General features: G+C 49.9%; 2 protein-coding genes across 2 annotated transcripts; one reads left to right on the top strand and one right to left on the bottom strand.

The window, feature by feature from the left end:
• Positions 1-342: 342 nt before the first annotated feature.
• Positions 343-4424, top strand: LOC125507085 (solute carrier family 25 member 44-like). The gene is made up of 2 exons (XM_048671780.1): positions 343-412; positions 2751-4424. The coding sequence occupies exons 1-2, from the start codon at positions 343-345 to the stop codon at positions 4244-4246; spliced, it is 1566 nt and encodes a 521-aa protein (XP_048527737.1). The 3' UTR covers positions 4247-4424.
• Positions 4425-9030: 4606 nt separating this feature from the next.
• On the bottom strand, positions 9031-13058 carry LOC125509471 (disease resistance protein Pik-2-like). The gene is made up of 2 exons (XM_048674457.1): positions 11965-13058; positions 9031-11381 (listed from the first exon to the last, which is right to left on the bottom strand). Exons 1-2 carry the CDS (start codon positions 12906-12908, stop codon positions 9311-9313), a joined length of 3015 nt encoding a protein of 1004 aa, XP_048530414.1. The 5' UTR covers positions 12909-13058; the 3' UTR covers positions 9031-9310.
• Between the last annotated feature and the right edge of the window lie 2612 nt (positions 13059-15670).

The raw sequence follows: 15670 nt of genomic DNA, 5'->3' as shown, positions 1-15670 counted from the left end.
ACTGCAGAGTACCACCGATCATCACCGACCGATGACAAGTTTCACACTTCCATCAGACCCTTGGGCTCCAGTCCGAATTGTGTGTCACTCGCTTTTCCCCCTTGCTGAATAGGCTTCGATTTCCTGGATCCTTACACCGTAGCCCCTCAATCCAGCTCCACCTTCAACATGACTCCATGGTAGATGATCAGTCCACCCTCACGCCCCGTCGACTTCAAGATTCGTGTGTACATCACCTTGAATCAACCCCGCGTCATAGTCTTGTCGAAGCCACACAAGTCCTCGGACCTACGCCACGTGTTTCCACGCCCAGAAGTCGTTCACCATCAGCATCACGCTCCTATGTCGTCGTCGCTGATCCAACCACCGTCTTCTGTACCAACCGACCTGCGTCGATCCGTCAGACTGACAAGTCTGACCCAGCCGAAGTTGTCCGACTGTAACCATACTCCACCTCACGCCGTGTTAGCCCAACACACCACGCGCATTGCTCGACGCCCTGTAGAACATGATCCTGACACACACACTTCAGACTCCTTCGAGACTTATGTGCATGTTTCCAACCTACCCACCTCCCAGTAAAACACCGTGTGCAATTAGCAATCCATCAAAGAAAAAAACCGCTTCCATGGTAGCTCCTTAGCCGCACCAAGTGCATGACTCCACAACTCACAATGCTTCCTTTTTCCTTATCCAATTGTTGTCCTTGCCACGTCAATTACCATAGTGCTGCAGATCTCTTATTTTTTTCTCAAACCAATCCCGTGTCCAGCTCCTGCCGCTCATGGACCTCTCCAACACATGCAACGCACACGCTAGTCTCCTGGGCCTTGGGCCGCCTGTCACGCGCCATTGCCTCTGAAGAATCCTGTCGCCGCACACTGCATGACGCCGCTGTCTTTGTGTTCCCCTGATCGCCACGTCTCTTGCCCACTCGCCGAGACCGATTCGATCTAGGACGCTGATGCTTACGGACGCCTGCTGCTCCGATTGCTATTACGCCGTCTGAATAGATCTCGTTGCCACCGTTCCGATCTGTCCATCGGTTTCAACTCCACACCCATGATCTTTCGACTTCGCTTCCTCTAGATCAACCACCGCTGCCTCTTTTGAACCTTGCCCATGATACCACTTGTTAGAATAAATCCGAGGCACTCCGTCGATCATCCGAAAACCAAGCAATCACACGAGCACGACACCAAGATTTGTTAACGAGGTTCACCGATATGACTACATCCCCGGGGCTTGACTACGGGCGTTCCTCCCTGTGACACCGTCACAATACCGCACCCGGTCGCCCTGGACACCGGCACATGTCGCCAGTTTCCCCTGCGTTCCGGTGCTATTATGTTGGCATAGGTTACATCGTGTGTCTAGCCCCGCTAAATATGAGAGGCCTAGGATACAAGTGTCCTACTTGGACACGACTACATATCCTATCTAAACACAATACAACTCAAAGTCCAACTGTAACCTACCTTGTACACTATATTCGACACAACTCCAACACCTTCTACCATATCCATCCGATCTACCTCTTCCCCTCCCTGTATATTGGACACAAGGGGAAACCAAGGAGGAGATCGACGGTTAGCTACTCGTTGATCCATCGCCGGCAAAGATGCAACCACCTAGGTGAGAGACCTAACGAACACTCGAGTAGTGGGCGTCGCGGCTCTTGGAGCGGAAGGGAGGTGAGTGGGGAAGTGGTCTGATGAAACCTGTAACATCGATCCTACAATTATATCATGAACGTTTTTCAAGTCGTAGCTAAAACTTTAGCTAAACAAGCCCAACTATATAATTGACCTGCGTACATGTGATCAGTGATGGAGCCAAGGAGCGAGGGGGGCCATGGCCCCCCAATGTTGAATTTTTTGCACATGTACCCTTCAGATTTTCTAAAAAGTTGTATCTATACCCTTCAAATTTATGTCTGCCCCCTCCCCCCCCCCAAGGCTTAGTAAACTGTGTTTGGCGGTCATCTTTTCTTGGATCCTGGCTCCGTCCCTCCATGTGATGCCTTTATATAATATAGGCATGGGTTACACGTTTCGGCTCAAATACCTAATTTTGTGCTAATCACAAGTTCAATTATAACACAACTCGTACACATAACATTTGACTCATATTTTAGCTTAAGTTCCCACATTCTTCTACTCATAGGTTTTGATTTCCCACATTCCAAACGAGGCTTAGATAAAACAAGTTTGGTCTCAATATTGCATTGACAACGGGTTGTAACAAAATTATGGTCAAGTCTGCCAATCTGAAACTCACAGAGACTAAAAAATGGAGGTCATTCTGATGGGAATGCAGCAGCCATATTGATGATTGTTATCACCTGACATGCAAGTTCAGCTCTATTACTTTCGAATTTTGCCCAAGAGAAGAGAATATTGTAGTTCATGAATTAGCTAAACTAGCTAGATGTTCTTTTTATAACGAGTGGTTTGAAGATGCTGCAATTGAGTACTTCCTATGTTGATTAAGGATGTAAACTTCATTACTACTCCCTCCGTCCCAAAAAAACTTATTCCAATCTTGTCTCTCGAATGTATACGTCCATTTGACACACAAATTTTTTTCGGACGGAGGAAGTATCTAATAAAGAGGAGGTAAAGTTATTATATATAAAAAAAGAGAAGGGAAGAGAAAATTGGGAAATCCTTTTCATTAAAAAAATATAAAAACGTGTGGATCTAAAATACGCTTGGAACCCTTTTCTGCCACCCCATCCGTCTGGGCAGGATTATCCAGCGCAACAAACCCGCCGGGTGCCACGCGCCGCGCCCTGCGTCAGGCCCGCCCGTCACGCTCGCGCCCGGCCACGAACCAACCGTGCCAACAGTCTCCTCTGAATCCCCTCCGAAAATCCCAAGCCCAGGCCATTAATCAGGGCGCGCCACGTCCGACGCCGCTCCACACACTCCCCCCACCGCCTGCCTGCTCTGCTCCGCTCTGCTCCCTCCTCCCCCCTCCCCCCTCCCGCCGCCACGCGCCCAAAACCCTAGCCGCCGCAGTCTGCTCCTCCTCCGGTGCTCGCTCGCTTCCTCGTCGCCCGCGTGGTACGCGCGCAGGAGAGCATCCCCGGGAGCGCGGCCCGCCGCTGTCCCCGGCGTGCCGGCATGGAGGAGAGGCCATAGATCGCCGGCAGGCGCCTCCGCCGCCGCCCGACGCGGCGGCGGGGCAGGCTGGGGGCTCCCAGGAGCTGCAGCTCCCGGCGGACATCGACTGGGAGCGGCTCGACAAGTCGCGCTTCTTCGTCCTCGGCGCGGGGCTCTTCTCCGCCGTCTCGGCCGCGCTCTACCCCGCCGTCGTCCTCAAGACGCGCCTGCAGGTCGCGCCGGAGCCTCCCCCGGCGCACGCCGCGACGGGGGCGCGGCCGGGGCTCCCGCCCTCCGCCGCCGCCGCGGCCACCACCATCCTGCGCCGGGAGGGCCCCCTCGCCTTCTACCGCGGCTTCGCCACCTCCCTCGCCGGGACCGTCCCCGCGCGCGCGCTCTACATGGGCGCGCTCGAGGCCACGCGCTCCGTCGTCGGCCCGGCCGCGCTCGGCCTTGGCGCGCCTGAGCCTGCTGCGTCCGCGGCCGCTGCCGCCGCTGCCGGGCTCACTGCCGCCGTTGCCGCGCAGGTTGTGTGGACGCCCGTCGATGTCATCAGCCAGCGCCTCATGGTGCAGGGCAACCCGTGCCCGGCCTCCCGCTACCACGGCGGCCTCGACGCATTCCGCAAGATCGTTGCCTCCGACGGCCTCTGCGGCCTGTACCGCGGCTTCGGCATGTCCATCCTGACCTACGCCCCCTCCAATGCCGTGTGGTGGGCGACTTACTCACTGTCACAGAAGATAATCTGGAGCGGGATCGGCTGCTACCTCTGCGAGTACGGTGTGGGTGTGCAAGAAATCGACGACGGCGACGGGGACATCTCATTGCAGCCAAGCTGCAAGACACTCATGGTGGTGCAGGGAACGAGTGCCGCGATAGCTGGTGGCGCCGCGGCGCTTGTGACCATGCCGCTGGACACCATCAAGACGAGGATGCAGGTCATGGACGGCCAAGGCGAGCCAATCACCATTGGGCGGACGGTGCGGGAGCTGATCAAGGAAGGCGGGTGGGGCGCGTGTTACAGGGGGCTCGGCCCGAGGTGGGCGTCCATGTCCTTGTCTGCCACCACCATGATCACCACGTATGAGTTCCTCAAGCGCCTCTCGGCGAAGAAGGGGCAGGAGAGTGGCGTTCCCTGACTTCTGATGGCAAGTATAGATAATGCAAATTAGGTTCCTTCCCTTGGTTTGTTTCGTTCCTTTCCACAGCTTATCTGGTCTTTCAGGTGTTGAAAAGAAAATGGTGATCAAGTGTGTGTAGATAGTGTCTTAGTTTGTAACTCCAAATCAATCGACGAAATCCACTTTATTTCTGGTACTTTGCTTCTGCTGCTTAATCACATTTTAGCTTGTGAGTCTTCACAAGTACTCCATCCACTTGCTTGGAACCAAACATGGCTATGATATCACAACTCCAGCATGCACCAAGCAGGTTTCATGTCATTCCTTTCCTTCTCTATTTGTTTAAATTTCTGGTTGTGATCATGAACTGCATGGCACATCAGGAATCTGAATACTTCAAGTGACAGAGAGACTGGAGTACACTGTAGGGTACAATTGACCATTCCTCACATGGTCACGAGCGACAGGCATATATGGACAGGTACGCTGTACAGGTGCTCTACACAACTGGGCACTGCTGCAGTAACCTGATATAGAAGGGTCCTAGGAAAATGGAAGAAATGTTTACCCTTTTTGTCAGTTTTTCCCTTTCAAATTTCTGTCTTTTCTCATTGCAAAAATAGGAGGCCTAAGAATCTTCTCTTGGAATAAACAAGTACTAGATGATGTTCCAACTACCTGCACCACTTTGGTTGCAAATGACATGCAAATCTCATATATTGATAATGGTTAACCACTCTTGTATATGACGCCTAGACGGTGTGTTTTATCGGTTGTTTATGCTATCATTTTCTTGTAGTGGCCAGAATTAGGTAGCTTTCTTTCCATAGCTCTGCTTCTTTTCTAGTGTTAATTGTCTTTGGTACTTCTTTTATTTATACCTCTGGCTCTTGGTTTGCTCAAGTGTAAATATCACTGTTAATTATATTTCTGTCCTATTATCCGCGGTCTAAGTCAGCTGAGAACGAGGGAAAATGGAGTTGGAATACTGGTGACATTGTTTGAGAATGAGATGATAGGTACATTTGAGTAAAACAAAACCGTTGATTATATTACCTAGCTGCAGTTAAATATATATATATATATATATATATATATATATATATATATGTTCCTTTCTGTAATGGCAAGATTCCGAACATCAACATGTACAATTACTAGAGTTGCAGCACCCAGTCAATAAAATCATATCTCTCCTATTTTGCTCATTTTGTTTCTGACCAGAAGTATCTCCCAACCATGATAAGTACTGCAGTCCTACTGGACTCCTGGAGCTGCATTTATATAGTACTAAATCTGAATCAAGATCCCTTGTCCTTACCTTAAAAAGTTTCTTATCTGCCGAGTCTATGATACGAGAATGATTTTTTTTTAGGGAAAGCAAATGAGAATGACTTGAAAGTGACTTGGATGGAGAATAATCATGCGATAGAAGAATAAAACCCTACTTTTTCTGTCATTGCTGAGCTTGATAGAGTTAATTGGGCTGACCAAAATGATTTGCCTTCTGAGCCGATACTCTACCTTCTCTAAGTACTACTACTACCTTAGATTCACTCCAGGACATGAGGATAGGCATGCCGCGTCAACATGAGTACTACTAGTTGCTTCAGTGAGGGTTTTAGGATAGGTTTATTTATTTATTTGTGTTGACCAGAAGGGGATGCGATTTGTGCTTGTAATTATGGTATTTAGGCATTCGGCTGGCCCGCCTATCCCTGATGGCGAAAGCTAGCTCATTGGAGTTAGGCGGGACTTTCGCATCCACAAACTCTAGACGTGCAGCAAGATACTCTTATCCATGAAAGGTGGTCACACGGCATAGTAATCTGACCTAAAAAAAGAGGTCACACGAACAAGACTCGTCTGTCTATATGTCATCGATGGTCCTATCAGCGTGTGTGCAATCACTAATCAGGAGCAGCCGCTCGCTTTCTCTAGTGTTTTCCTTGGCTAGGTGAGACAAGACAGATGGTATCGAAGCAACCGGTTGAGTTTGTTAGAATGGACAAACCTCCAAACAGAACACCTTCGTGAGGCGTAGGTTTTTCAGGAGCCAGAAAAGATCCAGGATTCCAGTCGGGGAATCGGTCTTGGCAAGCTACAGTTTCAGGACAGACGGTATCCACGGGAGCCGGCCATCCAAAGTTGTGCCTTAAGTGTCAACCTAGGTTCTGTCAATTTGAATATCAAATGTGCCCGACCAAATAGTACCGGGTCACTATCAAAAGAGACAAGTATGAATAGTTCCTATATGCCCAGTCACAAAAGAATATTAATCCGGTAGTCCGAGCAAAAAGTTGGATTTTCTGTCCTGCTAGACCGGCAATCCGAGCCTCAAGGCTCACTCTGCCGCCTCCACCTCCAGCTAATCCTTCTACCACTTCAATATCTAAAAGCGAACAGCTTGCATGATCATCCTTGCAAGGTCATCCAAATCATCCATTTCCAAGGACAACATCTTCACCTTCTCCTAAGCAGCTATGATCTAAGCCTTCTTCTTTTCGAGCATGGTCTTCTTCTTGGACACCGCCATCAACATGTTTAACCCCTCGGCATTACATGCCTCCTTGTTGTTGGAGGGCTTGACATATGCCTCCTCCTTTGCTAAGATATTCTCAAACCTCTTCATTATCTTGGCCGTCCCTTCTCTAGCTTCGCCTTCTCCTCCTCCAAATTCTTTCTCCCGACCCTCTTCTAACTTTCTTGGGCGGCTCTTTGGTTTGGTCGATTGGATCACCCGTTTCTTCCTCGATGCTCATACCAGCGGTCTTGGCGGAGTTGGCAATGAATACATTCCACTTGGGTTGCCCATTCAACTTCAACCCACAATGCATGAGGATGAAGTTCTTCTTCTCCAACTTCAAGAACAAATTGCACACACGAAGGCTACAAATTAAAACATTGTCAACAATTTGCATATCCGATCCGGTTAAATGACCAAAACATAGAGCATGTCCAGCTAACAATTTGCATATGCTGTCAAATGATCAACACACTTACTTGCTCGGAGATTTGGGCACCACTTGACCACCATCCGATGAGTTGCTTCAAGTGGCCGCAATACTTGGACGCGAGTTCTTGTACAATGTTCCATCGATGGTTGAGAGACTTCATCAAATGGTTGCGGATGAGTTCGTCGGCGTAGGGCTCGAAACGCTCGTGCTCATGGAACCAAGTGTGAATGTTGGCCCAAAATGTTGAGCTCTTTTGCTCCGTGCCATGGATCGTATCGATGCTAGTGATCAACCACGCATCACACAACAACTCGTCCTCCCTCATGTTGAAGCTTTCTCCCCTACCCTCTTTCTTGGACCAACAACAAATTTCCATCCGGATCAGGGTCAACGTCGTCGGCCTCCTCTTGCTCCTGCCCGGTAGCCCAATCTGGTTCCGTGTCCACTTACGTGCCATGCTGGGTGTATGTGCCTGGCTGTGTGGATTCCAAGTCATCTCCACCTGCCCATCCTCATAGCAGCATGCATCTCCGACTTCGTCATGGATCATGTCAAACATCTTCCTGCCCACGTCATCGCACACCAGCTCGCCCGCTTGAGGCATATGGACGAACAACGTGCGGGCACCGAGTTGCTCCACATCCAGCGTCCGCGAACGGACAAGCTGTGGCGATGCAGACTCTGAGAAAAGCAGTGGCACTGCGTTGACAACGACGCAGTTGCACGCGCCCGGCGGCGGATGCCGCGGACTACCTACAGAGCTGTTGGGAAGTAGGGAGCCTTGTATTGCTCCAGCTAGGGCGGCGTCTGCACGGACGACGATGGCGCCCGCGTCCCTAGGCTCGCCCTGCACCACGCCCACCGCCGACACGTCCTCCACTACGACCACCACCTTCGCCGGCCTTCTGCTTCTTGAGTTGTGTCGCCTTTGCCTTCACTTTGAGGCGGCGGTTTTGTCGTGTCGGCGAGTTGATCTTTCAGATGCCCGCAATTGCTGGATCCTCCACCACCACCATCTCCGTCAGCTTTTCGTATGGGTCCATGCGACTATGGTGACGGAAAAGGATGGGAATTGGGGTGCAGAGTGGCAGGAGGGTAGAGGAGAGAGATGAGAAAGAGGATTTTGCTGTGGAAACAGTGCGGCCAGCTCCAAATGCGTGGGCTCCACCTCAGTTTTGGGTGGGCCACAGGTGTCCTAGTCCTACGTGGCTGGTGTTACACCATATTCCTACGTGGCTGGTGTCCGGACTCCCACAAAGTCTCTTTTGTCTTAGTTGGATGGCTTGTGGGATCCAGACTGCTCGGTCCGAACGGATGCGTGAAATTTGAGGGTTCTCGTTGGAACGGATGCGTGAAATTTGAGGGTTCTCGTTGGAGATGCCACAAACAACTCTTTAACCTTGCCCACTCCAGTAATACTAATTGCCGCCGCTGCTGGTGCTGCTCCCCCTCCCCAGACAGGGGAGAATGTACAGCATGGATCAACAGCTAACTCATGGCGCATCAGGCTTTGCTTTAGCCTCTTTTTATAGACGAGACCCTTGAGCCAATGCATCAGTTGTTTGTTAATCAAGCAATCCAGGGACAAAAGCAGTAGCATCTTAACATTGACTGCGAACCCCTCGTCAGCACAAAATGCTCATGCAAAATCACAAGTCTTGCTATTTCCAGATCAAACCCAGGCTCATCTACAACTATGTGTCTGAATTCGATTCGATAATACCATTGGTTCAGAACGATAGCCGTCTTCTGCTACTCTTACGATGGGCTAGGGGTACTGCTGCACAATGAAGACCCCTATGTTCCATACAGCGCCAACAATTACAGCAGCAGACTACACAAAGCTGAACGCATATAGCTCCAAATTCTGATAGATGTCCAGAGATGAATACAGACAATAAAAATGTACATCGCGGCATTGCCATACATGAAGCTAATAGATAAGAGGCATGCTGTTGACGATTAAATTTGTTTCAAACACAAACACAATAACTGAACCATTTGACACTCTCATATGACCTACCCAGACTAGGTGCAATGATCACTGAGAACAAGTAAAGAGAAATGATGATCCTCAACTTACAAGGACTCATAAAGCAGCACAGTTTGGCTCCATCTCAACTAGTCACTGATGAAGGATTATCTGCGGCGTCTTGCCACCAGTCCTCTTCATTGCACTCTCCATCTCGCTTACTATCTCCGTGGTTATTCCTTCCCCAGCCTTGTCGTCCAACGTCAAATGCACCTCTTTGAGTTTTGCAAGGTTTTCCGCACCAAAAAGGCCCTCCAGTATGTTAAACCGTAGCTCAAGCCTTTCCAGCTCTGGCATGGCTTGTCCTGAGAAGATCAGTGATGGCAAGAGAGGAGCAGAGAAGCAAAGGAGTTTAAGGCTCTTAAATCCTCCATCTGGAACTGTGATCTCCCCTCCGCAGCAGGGCAACAGCTTGTTTTTTGCAAGAATGGTCAGTGTTTCCGGGTCCTGTTTTTCTGCTCTAAACGAGAACGAAAAGGTGAGAGAAAACAGCGCCTCCAGATCGCTAAGTTGCTTCAAGTTATCCGTCCGGGGAGCTGTTATTGAAAGGGTCAACTTCTTGAGAGAACTGAGTTGTTTGATCCAGCAGGGGAGCTTAACTATCTTGCCAGATAACTCGAGGGCAACAAGGAATTTCGGAGGGGATGACAGATCATCCAGTGATTTAATAAACTCAGATGATTCGTCGTCAATTACGAGGGTTTGTAGAGAGTAGCCACCAAGGTACTCAATAGAGGAGCTCAACTCTTTGAAACTCGGATCATTCTTCGTGGCTTTAAGCTTGTAGATGGCAAGCTTCCTCAGCTCAGTCAAATGGTGGAAGTCCGCAGAGCCCCCAGCGATTTCAATCCCTGAGAGTATGCGCAGGGCCTTCATTTTTTTCTTCTTCAACTCTTCAGGAAGCTTCAATGCCACACGTGTTGTTTTATCCCCACCAAGTATGTTAACCAGCCGTTCAAGCTGGCATATGGTATTAGGCAACTCAACAACATTTGTACCCCTTATGTCCAGAGTCTCAAGGTTCTTAAGCTTTCTGATCCTCTCAGGGAGCTTTTTAATGTCAGTTTTTCGAAGGCTGAGATACTTGACATGAAGCATTTTGCATATCTCCTCTGTATGGTGATGTTTGAAACCCGTGCAGCCTTCAAGATCCAGGACCTGTACGATTCCAAACTTGAATGAACGAGAAGGTAGCTGGTTGTTCAAACTCCCAAACATGGTTACTGACCGGACATGAGATAAGTTCATCTTCTCTGTATCCTTTGAACGTTTGGAATCGCTGCCTTGGAGAGACAACCGACGGACCTTGCTGGTAGGAGGCTGCATGACCCAACTGCCGCCAACGACAGTGATGAAGTTCTCTTCACTTGCCTTTGCTACGATGTGCTCAAGAACCATGTCGTGGACTACACACTTCTTCACCTTGCCATTACTGCTGTGCTCCGCTGCTCGGATGATCTTCCTCCTTATGAGATGATTGAAATATGTCTCTGCGACATCTTCCACACTCAACCCCTGCTTCTCACAGACAAAACCTTCGGCTATCCATCGCCTTGTCAAACGCTTCCTGCTGATTCTGTGGCCCTTCGGAAATATGCTCAAATACAGTGAGCAAGTCTTGATTTCAGCAGGCATGTCATTATAGCAATGGCTAATGATCTTTCCCACTTCTTCCTGGGTAAGCTCTTTCCCACCAGCTTTCGAACGATCTTTTCCAGACTCTGGAAATATGGAACTGCAAAGATCCAGCCATTCTTTCTCCGATTTGCGTGAATTGCAGGCCACATAACCAGCCATGATAACTATAGCCAACGGCAGCCCTCCACACATCTTCCAGACCTTATCTGGAATAACATCTTTGCTACCGTCAGGTTCAGAGACAGCTTGGTTAGGTAATTCAGCGGGTTTGTCGCCATCAAGGGGATCATGTCTAATAGCATCTTCACTTCCTTTGGACTCCAAGAAAGCCTGCCAAAATAACTTCTCAGATTGCTCATCACCAAGACCTTTAACTCTACGAATGTCACCTTCTCCTCTTCGTGTTGTAGCAACAGCATGAAACCGTGTAGTAACTATTATTCTGCTGTCTTTATTTTCTGGAAGTGCATTTATAATATTGTCCAGCGTTGTTGCAGACCACACATCATCAATTAAGATCAAGTAACTGCAAAGAAAAGAAATTAAAAGTGAGATCAAGTAACTGTACAGCAGTAACTATGACATCTTTTCTGATCTGAATCAAAGCAGTGTTAGTTTGTAATTCTACTCTGCAAGGACGACACTCATTTCCGTTCATACCACTGCATATGCTAAAATTCTTGAAATTTCAGTTCCATTGCATACAGTTTATGTAATGAAATAATGTCAAAAACTACTAAAACTGTAACTGAAAGGGCTCCACAACCAATTTCCGCATATTTTAACCTGCTCAATAGAGATATATAAACATAAGTACAAATAACTCTATTCCAAAGTACTTATTATTTAAACAACAACTAAAAACTAATTTACAAAATAAGAACATGAAGTTAGATAATAAGGACTAATCAGTTGTATCATACTCTGATAGGTTTGCCACCATATATGTCAATTATGTTGCCCATACATGAGCCCAAATGTAAATTGAAGTATTGAACTGTCATGTTCAGTATGAATGTTACCGACAGGTTAGCATTTTTGAAGATTGATAAATTGTGGTGTTATCTTTCAACAATAATAGAATACCCAAGATTTCAAAATTACTGTACCTGTTTTCCTTGAAGTGCTCCTTGAGGTCTTTCTTGAGTAGATCCAGCTTCGCCCTGTCTTCCTCAAGGATGCCGGCGCCGCCGCAGCACTTGGCCATGACGGCTGACGTGCCTCGGCTGATGTGACCCCGTACACCCTTGATGGCTGCGGTGACACCGCTCTCCGCTGAGCTGCTTTGCTGCTTCTCATTGCTTGCCTGCGGCCTGACTTGATCGTCGATGCTTCTGAGAATGCCCCCCAGGTCTGAGATCTGAGACACCGTGACCATCGCCCGGTGGTGGAATTTGTCCCCAAATCTCCTATACAGGGCTGTTGCAATGGCGGTCTTCCCCACCCCGCCGAACCCCACGATGCAGGTCACGGGCTTCTCCAGCTCCCGCATGTGCTCCTCCACCCCCACCGGGCCCTTCAACGCGACAAGCTGCAGGCTCTCCTCCTGGTTGTCGGCGGCGTCGAACCCAACGGCAGTACCGCGAGTGCCCGTGGGGGCTCCGCCGGCGCCGGTCTCCGGGTTGTTGACGCCGTAGCGGTTGCGCCGCTCGCCGATCTGCTGCGCCCGCATCTTGAGGACGGAGATCCGGCTGGCGACGTCGCGGCGAGGCCACCACGTGAGGACCTCGTACATGCTGTTGACGAGGAAGTAGCAGCAGACGTCGGAGCGCAGGCCGTGGAGGCGGTCGGCGGAGTCGTCGATGCAGTCTTCAATGTCGTAGGTGATGTCGCGGATCTGCTTCATCCAGTCGTCCATCAGGTCGTCGTGGCCGTGGCCGTGGCCCTTGCCGACGGCACGGAGGAAGGACGGCATGGTGCGTAGCTCGTCGTTGATGTACTGGAGGTCGCCGTTGACTCCCCTTATCAGGGTGTACTCCTGGGAGAGAAGGCCCCCCAGCTTGCCCAGGAGGGACTTCATCGTCGCCTCCGACGCGCCCACCACAAGCTCCATGGCTAGGGACTGAGGTCTCTGGATAATTTTGGTGGATAGAAGAAGAAGAGAGAGCCGACGGTGAGCGAGGTGTCAAGGATTCGTTGCTGCTGCCGCCTTCTTCCTCTTGAGTCTTGAGGGTGGCAAGAGCAGAGAAATTTCCAAGGTAGGAGATGGACACACACAGCTTTTCGCTCTCGGGCACTCGTGCGCGAAACAAAAAAAATCGTAATGTTATCCGGCGACCGTTCCCATTTTCCCAGCTCCCATCCTCCCCTGCCGTTCGATCTGCGTCGCGGCTATAGTGGCCAGGGCGCGTGATGGTGGTGGCAAGGGTCGCGCATTTCGTTTTTCGCCGTGGGGGCTACGGGTCGCGGTTGCCGGGTTGCATGGTGGTGGTCGACGGGGCGTGGTGATGGTGGTGGTCCAGTGCTAGGCTTCGTCGACATTTTTTATTTCTTTTGAATGTTGGCAGAAGAATTGCCAAATTTATTGATCGGAAGAAGATGTTATAAGAGCTTTCAGAGGAGGAAATCACTGCAAAGGCAGCACAAAAAGAAAAGAAAGAAAAGGACCCGTCGGCAGCACCACAAACCCAAGCTCAACCATCAAGCGCGAACACCATCAGAACCCCTCGGCGGGATCACCAAGGTGACGCCTCCAAGGAGGAAAACGAAGCTGAGGACTCCATCGTCACCCGATCTGGCACTGCCCGATCTTAGGTTTTCACCTGGAGATCTCACGCTATTGGGAAGAGAGGGAATGACTCCACAACGATACCTCCAAGGAGGAAGACGACATCCGTGGATGCCGTTACCGCCGGCAATGACAGAGTCGATGCATGATTTTCATCCGGAGCCGAGTCTTCCACCAACAATCCAAAGATTCGAGGCCACCAGCGCCACAGTGCAACATGAGCCCAAAGCAATCACTACTAGAGACGAATTGGTCAAGCCGCACGCAGGAACTCGGCGAGCACACGCCAACCCGACCGGTCCGCACCGCCGCTCGCAGGCCCTGGGCAATCCAAGCCAGATCTGGCCATCCTCTGCCTCCGCGCGCAGACCTAGGCGATCCTCCGCACCGCAACGCACAGGAAAGGTCAAGGGAGAAACCAAACATAGCCGATCCGCACCACCGCGCGCGGGACTTGGCAAGATCCAGGCCAAACTATGCGGTTCAAACCGCTGCGCGCAAGAACGGGACTATCCATGCTAGATCTGGCCTGCCCGAACCTTCTGTAGCACATGACAAACTGAACGGCACCACAGCTCCAGGAGACGGGCGTGGACGCGCTTGAAGGAGAGGCAACTGAAGGAAATATGCCCTAGAGGCAATAATAAAGTTATTATTTATTTCCTTATATCATGGTAAATGTTTATTATTCATGTTAGAATTGTATTAACCGGAAACATAATACATGTGTGAATAAATAGACAAACAGTATGTCACTAGTATACCTCTACTTGACTAGCTCGTTGAATCAAAGATGGTTAAGTTTCCTAGCCATAGACATGAGTTATCATTTGATTAACGGGGTCACATTATTAGGGAATGATGTGATTGACTTGACCCATTCCGTTAGCATAGCACTTGATCGTTTAGTTTGTTGCTATTGCTTTCTTCATAACTTATACATGTTCCTATGACTATGAGATTATGCAACTCCCGTTACCGGAGGAACACTTTGTGTGCTACCAAACGTCACAACGTAACTGGGTGATTATAAAGGTGCTCTACAGGTGTCTCCGAAGGTACTTGTTGGGTTGGCGTATTTCGAGATTAGGATTTGTCACTCCGATTGTCAGAGAGGTATCTTTGGGCCCTCTCGGTAATGCACATCACTCAAGCCTTGCAAGCATTGCAACTAATAAGTTAGTTGCAGGATGATGTATTACGGAACGAGTAAAGAGACTTGCCGGTAACGAGATTGAACTAGGTATTGGAATACCGACGATCGAATCTCGGGCAAGTAACATACCGATGACAAAGGGAACAACGTATGTTGTTATGCGGTTTGACCGATAAAGATCTTCGTAGAATATGTAGGAACCAATATGAGCATCCAGGTTCCGCTATTGGTTATTGACCGGAGACGTGTCTCGGTCATGTCTACATAGTTCTCGAACCCGTAGGGTCCGCACGCTTAAAGTTCAGTGACGATCATAATTAGGGTTTTTGTGTTTTGATGTACTGAAGGTTGTTTGGAGTTCCGGATGTGATCACGGACATGACGAGGAGTCTCGAAATGGTCGAGACATAAAGATTGATATATTGGAGCCTATATTTGGATATCGGAATCGTTCCGGGTGAAATCGGGATTTTACCGGAGTACCGGGGGGTTACCGGACCCCCCCCCCCCCCGAGGGGTTAATGGGCCCTACATGGGCCCTAAGGGAGAAGAGGAGGGCCGGCCAGGGAAGGCCGTGCGCCCCTCCCCCCTAGTCCGAATAGGACAAGGAAGGGGGGCGGCGCCCCCCTTTCCTCTTTCCCCTTCCCCTTTCCTTCTCCAACAAGGCAAGAGGGGGGGAGTCCTACTCCCGGTGGGAGTAGGACTCCTCCAGGTGCACCCCTAGGGGCCGGCCGCACCTCCCCCCTCCCTCCTTTATATACGGGGGCAGGGGCACCCCATGACACACAAGTTGATCTTCGTGATCGTTCCTTAGCCGTGTGTGGTGCCCCCTTCCACCATATTCCACCTCGGTCATATAGTAGCGGTGCTTAGGCGAAGCCCTGCATCGGTAGAACATCATCACCGTCATCATGTCGTCATGCTGACGAAA

The sequence above is a fragment of the Triticum urartu genome, chromosome 5, assembly GCF_003073215.2.
Source record: "Triticum urartu cultivar G1812 chromosome 5, Tu2.1, whole genome shotgun sequence".
Lineage (NCBI taxonomy): Eukaryota > Viridiplantae > Streptophyta > Magnoliopsida > Poales > Poaceae > Triticum > Triticum urartu.
The sequence above is the reverse complement of the archived record's forward strand: the minus strand, read 5'-3'. Positions and strand labels throughout refer to the sequence as shown.

Bases quoted from the DNA above. Each gene is read 5' to 3' on its own strand.
- LOC125507085 (XM_048671780.1), top strand. From the start codon at position 343: ATGTCGTCGTCGCTGATCCAACCACCGTCTTCTGTACCAACCGACCTG. The intron at 413-2,750 runs GTCTGACCCAGC...CCGTCTGGGCAG, and splicing joins TCGATCCGTCAGACTGACAA to GATTATCCAGCGCAACAAAC.
- LOC125509471 (XM_048674457.1), bottom strand. From the start codon at position 12,908: ATGGAGCTTGTGGTGGGCGCGTCGGAGGCGACGATGAAGTCCCTCCTG. The intron at 11,382-11,964 runs GTACAGTAATTT...TTTTCTTTGCAG, and splicing joins GAGCACTTCAAGGAAAACAG to TTACTTGATCTTAATTGATG.